General features: G+C 34.2%; 2 protein-coding genes and 1 long non-coding RNA gene across 9 annotated transcripts in view; 2 read left to right on the top strand and 1 right to left on the bottom strand.

Annotated features, from left to right (window-relative positions):
* The first annotated feature begins 806 nt into the window (after positions 1-806).
* On the top strand, positions 807-2,921 carry Prp31 (pre-mRNA processing factor 31). Its single transcript, XM_011313643.1, has 4 exons — positions 807-1,037; positions 1,101-1,831; positions 2,004-2,294; positions 2,541-2,921. The coding sequence occupies exons 1-4, from the start codon at positions 920-922 to the stop codon at positions 2,868-2,870; spliced, it is 1,470 nt and encodes a 489-aa protein (XP_011311945.1). The 5' UTR covers positions 807-919; the 3' UTR covers positions 2,871-2,921.
* A 306-nt stretch (positions 2,922-3,227) lies between these two features.
* The window catches only part of centrocortin (cerebellar degeneration-related protein 2-like), a 20,172-nt gene continuing 2,621 nt past the window's right edge, over positions 3,228-20,778 (top strand). The window contains exons 1-8 of one of the 7 annotated variants that reach the window (XM_011313638.1): positions 3,228-3,322; positions 3,413-3,567; positions 3,800-3,877; positions 18,653-18,765; positions 19,079-19,227; positions 19,332-19,512; positions 19,602-19,894; positions 20,024-20,177. In XM_011313638.1, coding sequence (XP_011311940.1) covers positions 3,805-3,877; positions 18,653-18,765; positions 19,079-19,227; positions 19,332-19,512; positions 19,602-19,894; positions 20,024-20,177 — 963 coding nt within the window. In that variant the 5' untranslated portion in view covers positions 3,228-3,322; positions 3,413-3,567; positions 3,800-3,804. Of the gene's footprint in view, positions 3,323-3,412; positions 3,568-3,799; positions 3,878-7,957; positions 8,641-15,056; positions 15,154-17,071; positions 17,178-17,254; positions 17,626-18,652; positions 18,766-19,078; positions 19,228-19,331; positions 19,513-19,601; positions 19,895-20,023; positions 20,178-20,778 lie in introns of those variants that run through there. The other 6 variants (XM_011313641.1, XM_011313636.1, XM_011313640.1 and 3 more) reach the window with 6 other exon arrangements.
* LOC105271849 (uncharacterized) lies at positions 12,039-13,016 on the bottom strand. The gene is made up of 2 exons (XR_892687.1): positions 12,793-13,016; positions 12,039-12,576 (listed from the first exon to the last, which is right to left on the bottom strand). It is a non-coding gene; the product is annotated as an uncharacterized lncRNA (long non-coding RNA).

Here is a 20,778-nt window from a genome sequence, read left to right as displayed (position 1 = left end):
AGCTCCTCGATTGTCATGTTCCCCTGATACTTTTAGAAAAATTTCGAATTTTTCACTTTCAGTGAAAATTTCAGTGAATAGCTCCTCGATTGTCATGTTCCCCTGATACTTTTTCAAAATTTTTTCGAATTTTTCAATTGCAGTGAATACCTACTTAAAGAAAAAATTGGAATTATTTAAAAAAAAAAATGAATAACGGCGGGATCGAACCCGGGCCGTCGGCGTGCTAGCCGAGCACGTTACCGCTAGGATAACGCATTATTATAATAATTTAATTTCATTAGGAGTATATATATTGCAAAAGTAACGTTTTACAAAATTGCTAATTTTTCAATTTCACTGGATATCTTCTTGATTTTCAAATATTCAGTTTTTAAACGATATTTCGATTGATTTGCCATTAACAAAAAAAAAAATTGGAATTATTTTGAAAAAAAAAAAATGAATGATGCCGGGATTGAACCCGGGCCGCCGGCGTGCCAGTCGAGCACGTTACCACTAGGACAACGCGCTCATTTAAAAATCTAAATTCATTAGTGGTATATATTCAATACATTAAATAATTTTTTCCATTGAAATTCCACAAGATGTGGTTTCCCCCTTCCGTACGTGCTACAGTCGGCTAAATTTCAGTTAAACAAATGAAAAACAAAAAGCATTCGTACAGCAGAAAATAAAATTCACCCCGTCGACTCGTTTGACACCCCAGCATTGCAATAAAAACTTGGTTAATAAAAAAAAAACACCCCAGCATTGCGTGTTGCGCCCTCCCTCTCTTGGGGTGCAGTACTACGATGCCGCTGGGGTCACTCAATATTGTATTTTTGTATTTGAACAAGCGTATAAAAGGGGTTTACAACTCCAATTGTTATCTGCTAATTATTGTTGAATATTCACCTAATAATATAATCCAGTAAAGATGTCGTTAGCCGATGAATTGTTGGCCGACTTAGAGGAGAATGATGATGCTGAGGATTTTATGGAAGAACCGGAGGCCGAATTTATTCCACCAAGTATCATTCAACCCATGGAACAAGGTTAGAATTTCGTTGATTTAACAAATTTTATTCTATTCTGATATAATTTTAAACATTTTTTAGACATTAAAGTTACATCGATTCGAGAGTTAGCGAAACTCCGTGATTCCCCAGAGCTTCAAAAAATCATGTCAAACATCGAAAGATATTCCAAAGTCGCGAGAAATTCAAAGGACATAATAGGCCCAGTGGAATCAGACGCCGAGTATCAATTGATCGTTGAAGCAAATAACATGGCAGTGGGAATAGACGACGAGATAACAACAGTCCACCGTTTCGTGAGGGACAAATATTCGAAAAGGTTTCCTGAATTGGAATCTTTGGTTGTCGGGCCCTTGGACTATGTAATGACAGTTAGAGAATTGGGAAATGACTTGGATCGAGCTAAGAACAACGAAATTCTTCAGAAATTCCTCACCCAAGCTACAATTATGGTCGTATCTGTCACAGCATCAACAACTCAGGGACAACTGTTGAGTGATGATGAGAAGAACGCTATTTGTGAGGCTTGCGACATGGCCGTGGAATTGAATAATTGTAAATTGAGAATTTTTGAGTACGTGGAGAGCAGAATGGCATTTATTGCACCAAATCTTTCGGTGATCATTGGGGCTTCTACGGCTGCAAAAATTATGGGAGTCGCTGGGGGACTTTCCAAGTTATCCAAAATGCCTGCTTGTAATGTTCTCGTCCTGGGAAGTCACAAAACCACGCTTACCGGTTTCTCACAGACTGCTGCTTTACCTCACACTGGATTCATTTATTATTCGGATATTGTGCAGGATACACCACCGGTGGGTTTTTTTTTTTTTTTTTAATTTCTTTATTAGTCCGTCGTGCTAGTTATTGTGGCATGTTCATGGAAAAATTCAAAATTTTTATTAAAATTTTTGTTTTTGATTGCTTCTGCGATTATTATGAATATTTGAAGATGATATTAATTAGTGTTCCTTCGACTTTGGTCAGGATTTACGGAGAAAAGCAGCCAGACTAGTGGCTGCAAAAAGCGTACTAGCAGCACGAGTGGATGCTTGCCATGAGAGCACTGATGCTCAAATTGGTCGATCCCTGCGCGAGGAAATAGAAAAGAAATTGGATAAACTTCAAGAACCACCGCCAGTGAAATTTATCAAGCCTTTACCCAAACCAATTGATCCCGGTAGGAAGAAGAGGGGTGGTAAGAGAGTTCGTAAAATGAAGGAGAGATATGCCATAACTGAATTCAGAAAACATGCGAATAGAATGAATTTTGCTGATGTAAGTAGTCCCAATTTTCTTTATTACTATTTTAATTATTTCTTCAGAGAAACTTTAAAAGACGAACAGCAGATATACATAATATATTGCATAATTTCCGTTTTAATCTATGAAAACAATAGATATGGAAATCACCTCCGCATATAATAGTAAAAATGAATTACGAACATATATTTATTGATGAAAATCATCTTGAAATTGTTTCTCATTTATTTTTACATTTGTTTGTTTTTTTTTTTTTTCTAGATTGAAAGCGACGCATATCAAGAAGATTTAGGCTATACCAGAGGCACAATTGGAAAAGCGGGAACTGGTAGAATTCGCCTACCCCAGATAGACGAGAAAACCAAAGTTAGAATATCGAAAACTCTCCAAAAAAATTTGCAGAAGCAACAACAATGGGGTGGAAGTACAACGGTTAAGAAACAAGTGTCTGGTACTGCTTCCAGTGTTGCATTCACACCTTTACAAGGGCTGGAGATTGTCAATCCCCAGGCTGCTGAGAAAAAAGTAAACGAAGCCAATGCCAAATATTTCTCCAATACTTCTGGCTTTTTGCAAGTTAAAAGAACATAACGAATCGACTGTACAAAGTTCATTAAAATCAATTAGATATCTGGTACGTAATTGGAAACCTTTTGTATGATAAAAAAGGAATATTTCTATAACCTTGATTGGATTTATTATGTCAGAAGAGAAATGTCATGATGACCCCTAATGGATTTATCTCGTCTCAACTAATATCGAATTTTCTCCTAAAGACTCTTGTCTCCCAGTACAAAAGCATAATCACCTCAATATCCACCGATTACATGAACACAAGTTTCCCTCTAAACTCCATAAATTCAAGCCCGACCTTCAAAAGAGTCCTGATATTTTCTCACTCTCTCCCACTACAGCTGAATTTTAATCATGTCTTATCTGTACTCATTTGCCAACACTCGACAAAACTTGAGAAGCCATGAGAAAGTGAGAATGCTGATGTCTCCATCAAAGACAGAAAAATCTAATCCGCAAAAGAGAGTAGAGTGAGTAGAAATATATAAATAGGAACAAGAGAAATGACATTCGAGTTGACGATTAAATGATGGCAAGTGCTTTCCTTTGGTTTTAAATAGTAAAATAAATACGAGCGAGTTATATGACGAACACAGACGATTACTCTCGAAAGGTTGAAGAATCAAGGAGAAAGGTGGGGAAGATGTTAAACTTGATGTGTACAACGGAGAGAGAACAGAGAGAGTGAGCGTCCAATGAAGGAAGATAAAAAATGGTAAATCGAGTGTAATACCCATGTGTTCTCCAATTCTTCGCTCTCATTCTATTTTTCTGTCTCCATTCGTATTCCTCACCGGCCAAAACGCCGTTCAACTCGCGCCCTCAAATGTTTACATTTTAAAACGACTCTTCCTACGATTTTCTGTCGTTGTTGAACATTTGTCAATGATCTATCGTATAACTTATTTCTTCAAATCCATTATTTTTGTCGACTTTGGTGATTTGAGGAAATATGGCGACTTTCAAGGATTTAAACACCGATTGGACAGCACTTTCAACAGATCCTGAGCTGTGGTCAGAGTCCGGTAAGTACTTTTATTTCTTTTTTTACTGAATTCCTGTGTTTTTAGAGCCTGTATGTGAAGAGATTCATTGTGGAAAAATAGTTATTCGTTACAGTATTGTTCAGATCCGCAGTGAATGGGTAAATGGGGATAATTTTGCAAGCTCTAGTCATTTAGAAAATAATTTCATTGATAACTTGGGATAAGACAAAAGGACATATCCTAATTTACAATCTCTGAAAATTATTTCTAGTCGTTAAATTATTGATAAATTATTTTGATTTGCCATTTTAATTCTAGAACTGCATACTTTGAATCTGTTATTATTATATATGTATATTTTATACTTTTATGATAGATTTTTCATTTGAAATTTGAAATTTCAACACTGAATATTTTTGCCGGTAATTTTTTAAAGATTTCGTATTTTCGCATTTCGTATTCCAAATGCCTGGAATGTGGATACGACCTTCTAGGTCATCACTCCAGTTTTCATTGTAACGCCTTGTGAGTAATGTATAGTTATGCAATGGGATGAAATGTACAATTTGAAAACGCTAATGAGATGGGAATGAGGTAGAGTTGTAAAATTCACATTTGCTGTTTATTCAAGTCATGCCTGTTGGTCTCAAGTGGGGCAAGTGTTTGGTAAACACTAAGGGGAATCGCCCGCCGTATAACATCATCAAACAACTTTTTTTCCTGCCACCCCTGCGGCTATCGTACGTTCCCAATTTCAAGAAACGGCCATTCCATCGAGAGATAATAATATTGTGGCATTTTAATTCTTTCCTTTCTTACGTATGTATCTCGAATAGTTGATGGAAAGAGCTTGATGGATTTGCCATAATGATATCAAGGTCATTTTTTTGGATATCACAAATTTGAAGAATGTTTTATTCGTCAAAAATTTCCAGTGCACCTCGTAGTGTAAAATCATATCAATAATTATCCAGTTCCTGTGACCAGTCGCAGTCACCAGAAAAATCCCTTCAACTATTTTTTTGCAAGTGGGAATTACACAAAAATGACGCAATTTTGATTGACGATTGTCCACTTGCTGTGTCATATCACAGATAAGGTGATATGGTTGAAGCTTGACGTTTCATTCGGATTAACGTCCATCAACAAAGAAAAAAATACTAATGGAGATGATCTAATTACAGAATGTCTTCTAAAGGTCTCACCTGAATTCAATCACGCTTTCTTCACTTAATAAAGTTCATTCGCACCATCTTTTAAACCACAATGCGTGCATGAGACGAATGTGAGTGGGAATGAACTCAAAGTAGAACTTTTATTCAATTACATTGAGTAACACTCTGAGTCCAATTTGAAGGACAGATCTAATAATTTCAAAGCTAATGATATTTACAAGTTTCAAAACTTTTCATTTCCTTGAAATGAAATTGAAGTTGAAGATTGAATTTTGAAAAACTGATAAATCACCTACTAATAATTTCAAAGAGATTTTCAAAGAGATTTTCTCGAAAACAATTGTTGAAGGAATAAAAAGAAGAAAAATTTAATATTTTCACTTTAACAGTGCCCCTAGTGCTCTTGTAATGTACTTTCCTATAAAGTCACCGTCTCCATTGCATAATAAAACGTTTAAAGTCGTTCACCTGCGTCGATATTTCATCGTCGCATTCGATAAAAAAAAAAAAAAACATCATCCATAGATTAATTTGAAATAGATACAATTTGCGTGAGGATTTTGTCAAGATATCCCAAGGTTTCTCACAAGTATCTCCAGACAAAAAAACAGCCGACACTTATTTTCACATGGGTTTATACCACCTTGACGTTTACACACTTTCTTCGGAAAATAGCTGGTCTAACCGGTCACTTCAGGTCAATAGGTAAACGAATTATTATTAATTTCAATCCCGTTGTTGTCCCGTTAAAATATACGTAAAAATTCATTGGAGAAAATTATTGCGTTCATAAGGAAGAAATTTCCAAGTACATGAAGCGTGTAGTGATGATTTATGATCCAAAACAACTGTTGGGAGTTACTTAAAAAATTTTAGTCTTAAGACTTGAGGAATAATTAACGTTGTAATCATGATCATGGACCGCGTACATATTCTTACTTTGCCTATTTCTATTTAGAATACTTTATTGAATCTTCATTCAAGATTCAATGATTTTTTTATCAGGTTAAGGGCTATGAATGAATCATTGCAAAATGTTGCAGAAAATTAATTTACTTTTTTATTGACTGTTTAAGTTAAAAAAAACACTGATAATTATATAAATGGAGGAGGAATTAATTTATGATAGTGAATATTCTCGATAAAGTAGAAGAATCAAAACGTTATTGCGTGTACGGCGACCATAATGGGATGATGTATTGAGGTAAAAGTCCAAGTCTTCGTGCACCTTTTTCGGTGGAAAGTATCGCTGGGGTGCCATTATTTCGGTCTAATTACACCCACGTATGCCAACAATCGTCACGAATATTTATTCCGAGATTTTCCATTCTTATTCAAATAATTTATCCTAACTTTTATTAATTCACAACCATCCTCAACGACAACTTATGGTAAAATGTATCTACCGCAAGTATACATTTCCTCACTGACCGATATATTTACTTGATTGATTTGATGGTTGTTTGTTTCTTTTATTCTTGAGATGTCAATTATACCAGGTAAATGTGGAGTGTACGGTATTAGTGTCCATCGTGTGAATTTAATGATGAATATCGATAAAAATATCACACTCTAGTGGTCTGGAATGAAGATATATGATAAAAAAATACACGCGCAAAAGAAATTATCAGTAGTTTATCGATATTTAATTTGAATGGACAAATATATTTTAAAAATCAATCTTCAATTTATTCCGTTTGCATAATATATAAAATATATGTGTATCTTGGTTTGCTTTGATTTTTTTTTTTATTCCACTCAACCTATTTCGCAAGGATATTTATCAATATAAATTCTACAATATATCCAGCCTATTTTTTATTCTTCGTTAGAAAAAAATCTGCAAACAAGGAAAAGAAAACATGCCGAAAACCCCCATAAATCCTTTCTAACCTTCATCCTGCGGTGAAAGTGGCAAGTTCCAATTTCTTCTCTTCTGAAAATGTCTATTAAAACATCCACATAAGGTTTATCAAACTAATGAACCATCCAAAAAAGATAATGACAATCAGAATCAGACAGTCGTTCATCTACTATACCTGAAGAGCAGTTAGTCAATAAAATTGAAGAAAAAAAATAAAAATATATATAGAAGAAAAAATGAAGTTAAATCATTAACAGAATGAAGCCTTTCCCATTATAATATTTCAATTTTTGCTATTTATCACGAACGAATGGAAAGAATCACGTTACGTTGTTGTAAACTAGAATGGTATTTGAATGATGGGAGAGAATTCTTGATTCTGGGCGTAACCACATCCGTATCTCCTTATCGACCACTTGAGAATAACAAATGGCATCGTAAGGCCAACTCGCATAGCCATGATGTTCAATAATTAGTCTTTAATAATAATTATAAAGAACCCTAAGAAAAAATAATTTCCCTCAATTCATTAAGACACCAGCTTTATTGACATCAGTTAGCCAATAAATAATGCATTATTTTTTTTTAATGAAAAAAATTGACTTGTGGTATGAATAATCGTCAATTAGAAAGCAAATTGCCCACGGGGTTTCATCCAGTCTTTCACTTATCGTATGGACGGAGCGAAATCATATTGATTTGCATAGACAAGTGAATCAGTCAACGGTGAACAAAGAAAAACTTTTTAAAAAAAAAGAAAAGAAAAACGAAATTGAATAATGGAAATTCCACATTAAATATTGCATGATCAAATCCTCAAGGGAAAACTTGATGGTACAGTGGCGCACCCTCAGCTAGTCGTCCTCGAAATTGCTCGAACAATGCCCAAGGTCGTTTACTCAAGAAAATTTCCAGATTACAAAAATAATGACAACTTTAACCATCTGCTGGAGTTAATCTCCACGCATGTGCGAACCGCCGAGTGGTAGCGCGTAGCGCGCAGTCGCCTCCGCAGCCTTATCGATTACTCAAAAAAAGAAACAAAAAAAAATATATATATATATCCCTCCACTTGTTCTGTCTGTTGTCATGCGTCAAGTGAACTGCCGGGACAGTTGGTGGTGCTGTTTCTACTCATCCGCATCGTTTTATTCCTTCATTTAATTTTCAATTTTCCTTTCCCTGTGAATTCCAGTGTGACTTGATGTGTGAGAAAAAATTAAAAAGCACTTTGAGACATTTGATTGATGATATTCAAATCATCAAATATATAAATTTAATTGATTGAGTGAAATTATTAGGGACCATTGAGTTATATGCAAGTGAAATGAGAATAGAAGCAAAGTCAGAGTGAAAGTCGATTCCGTCTTACCGTGAAGGTATTATACATCAAAGAATCGGCCTTCCACCTGTGTATTCTCTCGTTGAACCGTGACAACTGGGCCAAAGGTGGAACTCTACCAGAGACCATTCATCGTGGTTAAAACATCTTTTTTTTTTCGCAATTGATCTTGCGGAGAGATAATGGAGATTATGCTGCGGTGATTCGTTAGGGGGGCAAGGGCATCTAAACGGCCGGACGGCCTTCACTTCACTTCCGGTGTTAAATTTTTCTTTTTTTTTTATTTTTATTTTCTCTTTACTATCGTCATTATTTTGTGGATGATTTAAGTCACATTGGAGCAGTGGAATCATGAGTTTACTCTCGTCATCGATCATACGAAGACTGGGAGATGATGAGGCTGATCACAATATGCTGCAGGGTATGTTGAAAGTTTAAAAATTATCCCCATGGAATGACAATTTCCCTCGTATTACCCACATGTCGGTGTAGATAAGATGCATGGCTTTCTAAAGAATTATGGGAATCTCATTGAATCAAAAAGCACGGGGCTCAATAAATGTTCAACGTCATGCAGTTGTCTGTGACATCAAGGATAATCATTAAATTAATTATCGTCAGAAGCTGACCTTTGTGAGCGTGACGCTATTTTATATCATTAGTTAGACAATATGCCGAGTTTTTGTTCATAGTAATAGTTAGCCAACGTGAAATAACTTATGTGACCATTAAGAGGGTAATTATGGGCATGGCTTAAACGATTTTTAAATGACTGACGCGTCAAAAATTTCGGAGATAATGAGTGTCAATTAGAGCTGTAAATTAAGTCTTAAAAATTGACATATTAAGGGGTAATACCTTACTGTCGAAATAATGTCGATCAAATCAGTGACCAAGTGAATTGGTAAATTATCCAGTGAACTAGGATAGGTAAATTTTTTTTTTTAATGAAAATGAATTTTTTCGATTTAGAAATTTTTGAACGTGCACTTCTTGAACGTGCACTTTTCTTTCAAAAGGTATAGATGAAAATATCAGTAATTTTCTTCAATTCCACATAAGTTTTTATCAAATTTATCAAATTTCTCCGTGTATCATTTATTAAATAAAAAGAAAATTGGTTGAAAAGGACAAATATTTTCAAAGTTTTCGTACCTAAAAGTTTACGAAAAATAGGATAAGCATTGGGGGAGAATATATGGCCATAGGTTGCTATGGGACGTTCCGAGGGGTTGTAGTGTACTTTTTAATGGTGGATAAGCCTAGCGATCGATAGCAGACAGTGCTATGCATCCCTCGTATTATTACTACGATAAATAAAATAAAATTGATTATCTTGGATGATTCAAAAAAGTATTAGGCGAAGATGAGAATCAAGGAGGTATTTTGTTAAAATAAATAAAAATAAATTGCAGGCGATAAATTGAACGTTGAATATTCATATGAGATGGGCAATTCTAATGAATTGAAGAGATAATAAATGTAAATGACGAGATTAATAATTAATAATTAATTAATAATGCAAAGAGTTGAATCTTAAATTGTAAGTTGGCACCTTCTTATTGACGAATTTCAAACCGTCATTTCTATTTTAGTCTGACAATTTTTAACTTTTAAGCCGTAATGACTTGCCAATTGAAATTTCACAAAATTTTCAAAAGTAAAGGAATAATAAAAAGTAAAAATTAAATGTTAAACCTGTTGATGTTGATGTTTCTTTAAAAAGAAGATGAAAATAAATAAATATAATGTCATTCAATAACTCAACGAAGCATAAAATGATATTCTTGATAGGCTTGGGAACATGAAGCAAATGAAATTTGCATTTGTCGCTCAGCAGTGAATTTGACTTCACTTCCCAGTCCTAAATATAACACTTTCAATTTCCCAAAGATAGACTTCCTTTCCATTTAATTTTTTTCACCTTTAATCAGATCAGTTGAATAAATTAAATAAATTACTCTATCGTATGACAAAAAATGTCGTTTGCATTGGAATAAATTATTTTTCCAGAGTAAAATTGAGAGAAATTTTCTGTGGGTTAGATAAATCCGATAATAAGAGCCTTGGACTCACCGGAAGAGGGGGAGATTGGGTTTTAATTAATTACCACTTAATTGAAACGAAATGCAAAAGCTATTGGATATCCTTCTGTCGCGATTGGCTTTGATAATTAACTTGGAATCAATACACGGGGGGTTCATGAATACTAAGTTCAACCCGAATACTGGGAAAATATCTTCTTATATTTATTATATTTACTTATCGCAGTAGAAAGCAAATATCGATTATCTATCGGCAATTCGTTAACATTTTATGCCATCCATTTTGTTTTAATAAATAATAGAAAATTGATTGTGTCCAGTATGCTGATAAGAGTGACTTTCGATAGAAAGTGTAATACCTCGGACACTTTTATGTAATAAGCTCTATTTTAATTAATTAAATATATATCATAAATATCATAATCACTATCTGTGTGCGTGCAGATTGAGTTCACCGAACTCCAAAGGACGTCGCAATTGATTTCAACAGCTCTGATTGAATTCCCGATTGTTCTAGGATGATTAATGACTTTTCAATCATTCAGAAAATATTTCATCAGAATAATCATTGGTATCTAAATTACTTTGGTACGAATTCAATGGCGAGTGTGTGAATAAGTGACGAAATTTTAATTCAAAAGCAAAAAAAAAAAATTGAAACGCATTCCAAAGAGGGTGGAGATTAATTTTAAAAAAAAAGAAAAGAAAAATAAAAAAAAAATGGTGTATTTAGGTGATGTATGCTATAATTAATCCGAGATTGGAATTTCTAAGAAGCATGGATTTTTATGATTTTTAGTATCAATTAAATATGCATATATGAGTAAGTGGGTAGGTGATGTAGCATTGGACTCTGTGGAAAGGTGTGAAAGTGTACGGGCACGAGGAATCCACGATACGATCTTGTAATTGGTCGCGTTTGAATAATATATATCGCTTGCATATCGAGGTCGCACGACTTATACTCATAGATATTACAATATAATTCCAGTGGAAAAACATTGAAATTTGTGGAAATGCATATTATGCCAGGTGTAACATATATCTCGATATAATTGTCTCAAGTATTGGTAAAAGTTCTCTATTGGTAAATCTTACAGACAATTCATTGGAATATCTGCATAATAAATGAGAAAATAATCTTCAACACCAATTAACTCCTTATTCAATGGTGCATTAAATATAGAAAGAACAAAATGGTGAATTCTCACATTAAGCAAACCTCTGATCTCTTCTCTTATATATTTTTTTTGAGAGAGGAACGCGCCGATAGTACCTATCCTCGTGGTAGCCTATGGTTAAACGCCTACGTGCGCTGTAGAATTTGCGATATCGATACTAGCGATACATACAATGGGATAGTACTGGCTTTTTCATTAAGAAAGGGAAAAGGCCAAAGACCCAGCCTTTTTCCAGTAAACGCTCATACTCTCAATGACTTGAGTTATTGCTGACAATACTTAATATTAAAATATATTTGAGATCTTATTGTGGTATACTCCACATGGAATTGTCATTATCCTCCACATAGGTCTGTGCCTTGTGTAAAACAATGGCCTTGTGTATCCCGCGGAAATGGTGTCTATAGTGAATAGGTGTGCGCTGAAATGGCTGAGACGTACAAGAAAACAAAAGCCATACAAGGAATACAAGAAAGTGGAGAAGAAAAAAATAATGAAAAATCTCCAGATATTATTGCAGAATAGAGATCTGGGGGATCGTGGGGGCGAACAGGTCGCGGGAAAAAGTGAAACGGTATTATAACACCGTCGTCTTTACTTTCAGGCTTTACTCAACCCATATAATAAACCTCTTCTCGCCCTTTATCATATTACAAATGTACATAAATCTGTGGATTTCTCGGAAAAAAATATATCTTCTCGGCAAAAATAATTATACAATTAAAATGGAATATCAATTGAATTTGAAAATTGTGCAAATTTCTTCTTGTATTACAGCTATGAAAAATGTAAATTGCAATTATAATGATGAAAATTGAGGCGGAACAGTAAACGGATTAGACTTGAGCGATTTCCCAAGAGATGATTGAAATAGATAGTAGTAAATATCTCACATAATCTCTTATTCTATATTTATGTCTTACCGTTGTTTATAAAAATAATAGATTTTCGTTCTTGAAATGTCTGATTATAAACGTCTGCCTTGGACATAACGGTACATCGAGATTGACCAGTGGTGGTGGTGGTTGCACTTTACGATAGAGCACTTCGTGTTGGCCGTGCCCCTGGCATGCCAAGGCATACCCAACAGTCAAAACCAATACAACTTCTTCATTTTTTATACCTTGTGACCTGGAACGGAACGTGTACGACCCCCATTGCAAATTAAAATCCACACTTTATCATTTTTCTCTTGCTTTCATTCATCATACTTTATGGCTAGTTAAAATATATAAATATAAAAGGTTATTTAAAATACTGATAAAGTATAACTTGTATTTTTTTCCCCTAGACTCCCTAGAGTATTATATTTATTAAATCGCCCAACTTCAATTATAATATACCTACCTGTTCTTGTTACGGGATCTCTGGTATTCTACTTGTTGTTAACGATCGAGACATGGACAGATACATTCACCCGTAGTCCACATGGAAGTGAATTGCCTCCCTCTTTACTATCTCTCAGGTAGTTGGCATATTTTATCATTCATCCTCTCAGAGACCGGCAAAAACCGCTCTTTCGAACTAACACATGCCAAGTACAACGACTATTGATTGTTATTCACGCGTTGTTACCATCATACACCTTGGAATTTCACGAGTTCCATCAGTTTTTATAACTATGCTAATTTTTCAATGGGTTTTTCAAGTAGGGAATAAGGATATTATTCTCTGAGAATGAGTCGTCAAGGAATAATAAATACCGTATCAATTGCATCAGAAGAACGATAAATAATAGCACGTGAAAAATGGATGACAGAGAGAAAATCTTGAGATTGCTATCAAACGCGCGAAAGCCTTTCCTAAGGCATGTGGAGATGTGCCCTCCATTTTTTTTTTTTATTTTTTTTTTCACTCGTTAATATTCACGCCTCTTCATTCATTGAGTTCACGGGAATGAAAAATTTTTCATTCCCACGGGCACACGCTCGTGATATTCTGGATGTCTCTCGTTAATTATCAACTTGAGACTACAACATAAATTGGATTTTTAAAAAGTTTCTTTTCCGGTTGATTCTTGGGATTATTTTGCTTTCTTTTGCTTTTTCTCTCACTCCCTTTCATTGGGATGATTGGGATTTATTGGAGGTGGTTGTGAACTTCCGGAGAATCTTGGTGGCACGAGAGATAGTGAGAGAGCACTTTCCTAGTTTGATTATCAATGGTAGGGGGGAAAAATACCTGAGTAGAGCATTAATTCCCAATTTCCACACATTCCACACAAATGGTATTGAGCTTCAATATCGAATGTATCGAGTGTATATAATACTTGATAATATAATATAGTGGGTGGAGACTATATTTTGTAAAATTTCTTCTTCCTGTGCTATTTATCACCCATAAAAAAGAAACATACAAATATTAAAATGATTTATTAGTTTGGGTACGGCGTATATGCTACTGCAATTTGCAAAATATTCTCAAATACAATTGTACATCAGCCATCCATAAATAAACGGGTAATTGTATTGAAGAACATCTGTATAAATATTTCTTAGAAGACAGGTTATGAAGGTTTATGACATTTTTCTTCCGAAGGATTTCGGCACCTTCCAGGGGGGTATAGAGGTAGGATTAAAGAAAGCCTGTGTTCAACGAAAATAGGTTTTACCTCCTCAAACGTATTAAATTTGGCGTCCAACGAATCCACTTTTAGGGATGAAACTTCTGTCGTCAGAGGCTCAACGCTGTTATGTCTCTATATTTTATTTGAGAAATTTTTCATTACACCACTGTAAAACTCGACATTTTCCATTCTACCTGAAGCAAGCGCATACCTTATATATATATTTATCTACAGTCAACACGAAAAATTGTTTTTTTTTTTTTTCACTATATATTACTATTTTCGACATTGCCCCCTCCGAAATTTGAACATTATTCAGGATTTTAGATAGAATTTTGGAGAAATAAGGGGCGTTATAATTTTGGGTTATTTGGAAGTTTAATGACTGAAGACAAGACAAGAGGGCCATTAACTACTTGAAATGAGTTTTTGCGGATTTTGATGGATTTTAAATATCTCTTGGTCAATAATTAGTGGGGTAGTAAACTAGATTTAGGGTGGGTGTTCAGTACCTGGGAATTGTCATTGTGTATGTCAACTCTCTGCTCCCATGTTCAATATTGTAAAATCCCATTGTAAATGGATAATCTTAATGAACATTGTAAATATCTTCCACTCGCCGAAATCCACGCAAAGATTGCAAACAGTTTACCACCGATATAACCACTACAATTTCGGCAGATTCAAGAAAAATCGAATAATTGTGAAAATAAATATCTATTATTTGGCGAAATGATTATTTTTCATTGATAAAAAAATGGTGAACATTATTTGTCCTCTTGGAAAGGAGAATGTTAATCATTATTGTCTCACCAAATGCTAGAGTCATTGTTTTTCATTACTGGAATTAAATATTTAACCCATTAAAAGGAGAACAAGTACAGTCGTTCTGCATTATTCCAATATATTTTCATTAAGAAACCATTAAATTTCGCTCTGATTGCTCACAATTCCATATCAATCCATTCAATCGTAATTCCACCTTCAGCCCAATGGTAAAAGCGGCATTAATTTCATTGAGGTTGGTGTATTCGATTCATTTTAGGTAGGTGAAATGGAATGGATAAATGCGAACTACTGCCTCGTCGCACAAATCCACAATGCACAATGCACCTGGGAAACGCCCACGGATGCTCACTGAGGTGCAGCTACTACTTTATTTTTTGCCCTTTTTTTTTTTTTTTATTTCAAAATCAAGCGTTACAAATGTACCATAACAATGCATGATGAACATTTGGAAAATTCCATGAATTTGTTGATTATTTATTTGTTTTTTTTTTATCCTGCATTAATATATATGGAAAAAATATATATGGATAATATTATCTCTGATACCCCAACAGACTGCAAACGATTAAAAAAATTACTTCCGTATTCCATTTGATGTAAATAACCTCAATCATTTCTCACAGTTACTTTTCTCTAATTAACTTATGATTAAGTAATTTTTAAGAATTGTCCGTGTGAAAATTCATCTTTTTCCCGGCGAAACTGTGGTTACACATGAAAAATTTTAATACATATAATATCTTTCACCCACTGAGATTTAACAGAGAATCACAAGTTTCATATAATCGAAGAAAAAATAGTATCGCTATGATAAATATGGAATGGGATAATTTTCAAAACAATTGTGAAACAGATTGTTAGCGTTTATTAATATTCTTGATAAATAACTTTTTTGCCATTGATTTGACGGTTTTGTCGATTATAAATTTTTTTTTTCATATTTAATTTTTAACTCCTCGGGCATTAGTCGGATAATAAATAATCCTTTCTATCCCACGCATGCGAGAGGACACGGAGCGAGTTGGATATCGCATCCGCGTTACTTCAACGTGACTAACAACCACTCACCACCATCTTATTCTATCCTATATCGTTTTATAGGCTTACTTTTCAAATCCAACCAATATTATTCTCATTTCTCCTCATTTGTTTCTTTTTTTTTTTTTTAAATATTTCCTTCTCCTCCGAAAGGACTAAATAAGTTGAAAATTTATGCAATGGGGAGGGATTCAATTAGAAAAAAATCGATTGGCAATCGAAAAAAGCGAAATTGAATATTTAATGCATGGGATTATGTTAAAATTCCCTTCATTTATTGGTTATTGGTTATTGATTATAATAAAGAAATTTCGCTGTCAATCTATTGACTGGCACGTGTCGAATCAACTTGAATAATCTCTCGTTGGGGTCACAATGCAATGAAGTCTCGGATGTCTTCTCTCTTCGTGCACTTTTCTGACACAGGCTCGTGGGTGAAAGTGCAACAAGATATACAAGTGAATCTTCCTGGCACGCCAGAGGTCAAAATAACTCGGAAATTTATTTTTAATCCACTAATCCACAAATCCGATTGCTCAAATAGAAACTCTCCAATTTCATGAAAGTATAAAATATTGATATTCTTTCACTGATCAGCCAACAAAATATTTTTACATTTTTTTATGCTGAAAATGTCGAAAAAAATGTGCATCTAATTTATTCCAAATATGAAGAATTAGAAAGAATATATGTCGACATGTATAGCGTGTGCGTAATATTATCGTGCACATTACGAAAGTATATAATGAATCCCCGCGTGAGTAGCTCGACGGAAGTTTTCATTTTACCATAATTTTTATTCCCTCGACACAGAAAAAATAAAAAATATCCGACTCTGAAATTCTAGTGTTCATAAGAAGATGATTCCCCCAATGATGATTGCATAATTGAAACTGAAATTTTAATGCCAATTATATACCTTATATAATTCAAAATTTACTTTTCTTCCTCTACACGATGTTTCAACTGAAAAATTTTCTCCCAAAAATACGAAATACCAGTATAAAATTTTGACATTTCGATTTTGAAAAGCCAAACCTCATTCAAATTCTCTCTCATTACAGAAAGCATTACATAACAGATAATGGTTTTTAATTGAAAGATAATTCAAAGATTTCGAATACTTTGAGAACCGGAGAAATTGAATGAATTGAAATGGAATCGATTCTAATGAAAAAATAAAATCAAGGAAAAAAGGAAAAAGAGCAGTCCATTTCTCATGATCCATTTGATGGTATATTTCCAACGATCATCAACGACTCTTCACGAAATGCACCTGGAGGGGAAAAAATAGTACAGTGAATTACACTGGGAAAGGCCCCCCCGCAAAGACGTCCAGGTAAGGGTCTTTGGGGATTGTTTAATGCCCAATGTAGAGGGGGAGGGAATGTTGTATGCCACCGGTGTATCCACTATACCGCATACGTACCTCAGCCACCGTCGGTGCTATTTACAGTTCACAGAACACCGGTGAACCTCGAGCAAACCGGTTGCCATTCAGTTATTCCGTCACTTTAATCTACCCCTTCTAAATTCATCAATATCGCCAATTATTCAGTGAATAATCTGTGGAATTATTGGAATATTTTGTGCTTACTAAAAATTATAATAATAACACTGTGACAGACTAGTCTCTCCATTTCTCTCTCAATTTTTCCTCATCGAAATTTTCATGATAATTATGAATGGTCCAAGTGTCGATGTCGTTTGGGACCCGTCGACTCAGATGAGTTCGTTGGACTGTTGGGATTATTCCATCGAGTTGGCGTGTCTTCAGGGTCCAGAAGGTATTTTTTAAATGTCGCCGTCTAAACTCATTAAATACATTAGTCTAACAATTATTTTAACAACTAGACGAAATTGTGGAAATCTTTATTGTTATTTGATTTGTGGGAAAAACAAAAATAGACAAATGTAACAACGAATAATTTGCATAAATAGTTTCAATTCAATGGATGGTAACCTTTTTTTTTCTTTTTTTTTTCTTTTTTCTTCTTTTTTTTTCTTCGATTTTCACCAGTTAGATTGCACTGGAATTTGAATCGAATTGAATGAAATCTGATGTATTCTGGAATGACAGGAAGACTTTTTCATAATTTTCCATACATTTTCTTCGAATTCTTTTGAATCGTTCTGGTGCATTAGAGGTCCTTGCCCTTGAATGGGAGGAGATGAACATTCTTTTCCCGTGACTCTCTACTTCTTATGCTTTACAGCTCAAGGGAGAGAGTTGTAATCCCTCGAAATGCACCTGTGATTTTACTTCTCACAATAAATCTGGCCAAATTTATTATTTCAATCGTTATAACAGTGCATATTGTTGTAATTGGCGAATAATTGATTTATAGGACGAGTGAATGACGATTGCTTTTAGCTTGTATTATTTTTATTTTTATTTTTTTATTCAAATCCCAAAGTCTATCATTTGCCGAATGAGTTTTTCTGCGATATTTTGAAATTGGGCTCCATTAATAGAGCATGATAATGTACCAGATATAATAAAATTATAGTTATATAATGAATTAGTAAATTATGATTTTGAAAATTTGGCTGTGTCTACTTGCCAAACCTAATAAAAAAAATGATCAATCATGGTGAATTTCACCTTAATTGGAGAAAAAGGAAGATGAACGAAAATTATTGGCAGGAATGGAAAACAAGTGAATTCATTCAAATCGAGGAGAATTAATTCACGGCTAATTCCAAGTGTTTTGTTTATTAATTTCATTCTATGAAATATCATTGTATGATAACTACTTATTCACTTGGCTCATTCGCTAATTCATATGTTTTTTTTTTTTTTTTATTTAACAGATCTACAATTAGCAGCTGAACTCGGCAAAACTCTTCTAGACCGAAACAAAGAATTAGAAACAAATTTGAAGACACAGCAAGCAACAATTGATGAACAGGCACAAGAGATTGAGGTAAAAAATTTGGAAAAAATCTTGAAATGCCATCATTTATTTTCTCTCATCGCGTATTTCCATCAGATTTGCCGATTGCTACGTGGTTGTCATTTCCAATGAACTTTGAACCCCGCATATTACAATGTGAAAGAAAAAAAAAAAAAAACCACACACACTGACGATACAGAGCGTGACTTTCATTCAGGAAATCAAATTAATTACCAACTTCCCATTGAGAATTTCATGTCTCTTCCCTGTTTCGCACTATTTTCTTCACCACTTATTCCATCCAATGATTAATATCTCTGGTACCATTGTTTTATTTATATAGTACATGAAAAAACAAACAGCAGCCCTCAGAGAAGTCAATGACTCCAGGCTCAAAGTTTATGAACAACTTGAAGTCAGTATACAGGATTTGGAGCGTGCCAATCACAGACTTGTTATTGAAAATACAGCCGATAAAAAATTAATCAAGAGGTAAGGGCATATTTATTTTATATTTGAATATTTGAATGTTAACCAATGAATGGTCATACTGAACATTGTGTGGCAGAGAATAAGATTTAACGTTGAATTTCCAGTCAATGTTTGACAATTGAGAATCTTGAGGCAAAGCTTGACGATGTGCAAAAAAAATTTGACGATTTCAAGCACCAGCATGAGAGTCTTATGCGTCAACAGCAAAATCCAAATCAGCCTACTGACACACAATCCTCAACTACTTGGAAGGGCACGATATCACAAGATGGTGGCATACAAAAGGTTATTTAAAAAAAAAATACATTTTACAATATTTGAAATATTATAAATTTCCCATTAAATCGTCACAACATCCAAACTTATTGACACAGAGCGCTACCAGAAGCCCATCGAAGCCCTCTCCAGTACCATTGACGGATGGTATTATTCGCTCGACAACTAACCCATTAAACTCAGACGAAGAAGTTACTGAATTACTAAGGCAATTGCAAGAAACACGTAATCAGAGGGCGAGGGAACAGAAGAAGGTTAACGAGTTGCGTGAGCAGCTCGAATCTCTATTGAAGGAGAACACTTTGCTCGAAGAACAGCTCAATGAATGGAGGAATAAAGCACAAGATATGAAGAATTTGCAGGAAGAAATTAACACATTAGAGGAAGTCCGGTAATTATATTAAAAAATTATAAGTCAAAAAATTGTCCGAGTCCAACTAATTAATATAATAAAATTAATTATTGTTTTTGTAAAATATTTCAATTATCAATTATTATTTATCAAATGACTTATATGCAGACAAGGAAAACTATGTGGGCGTTGTCTTCGCGGATGTGATACAAGAGCCCACGATGAATTATCAATAATGCTGGATCAAGAGGAGGATGATGATTTTAGCATTGCCGAGTCATCTCTCAACGATAGCCATCGAGAATCTGATGTGGTGGTGCAGGTAAGCAAAAAAAAAAAAAAAAAAAAATCATGAAAATGCCTTCCCTATCTCGACTATGTATTCCCCCATCCCATCCACACAAATCGAGTAATTCCTGTTTGGCCATTCATAAAAATATTGAAATGCTTCCTCAGGATTTATTCACCATTTTCGGCAAATGAACAACCTAAAAAATGGGAGACTTTGCATTTTAGAGCGGTTAAAAAAAGACAAAATCTCTTCTCTCTGTTCATAATAACTTAAAAGACCTATTCCATTCTCTTAATTTCTCTATTTTTTCGTATTCTTATCCATTCCAGTATTACAATTAGTTTTATTTCCCATAGGATGCAAACCAAAATTCGTGGATTAAATCGAAATCGATAACAGCAGTCTATAGGAATAAAATGACAATAACTCATCCATTGTTTTTACCTTACTTCATCTGGAACATTATATTCACAATATGGAGTGCACCTTCATTCACTACACTATTTCTTCACACTCTCAATCTCATTAATCACGAGTACATCATACCAATTTTATTGAAACCATTTCAAATACCGATTTTCCTTATTCATAAATTATTTCCAAAGAGAGTGTACAAAAAATTTTTTTAGTT

The sequence above is a fragment of the Fopius arisanus genome, unplaced genomic scaffold (assembly GCF_000806365.1).
Source record: "Fopius arisanus strain USDA-PBARC FA_bdor unplaced genomic scaffold, ASM80636v1 scaffold00127, whole genome shotgun sequence".
Taxonomy (NCBI): Eukaryota; Metazoa; Arthropoda; class Insecta; order Hymenoptera; family Braconidae; genus Fopius; species Fopius arisanus.
The sequence above is the reverse complement of the archived record's forward strand: the minus strand, read 5'-3'. Positions and strand labels throughout refer to the sequence as shown.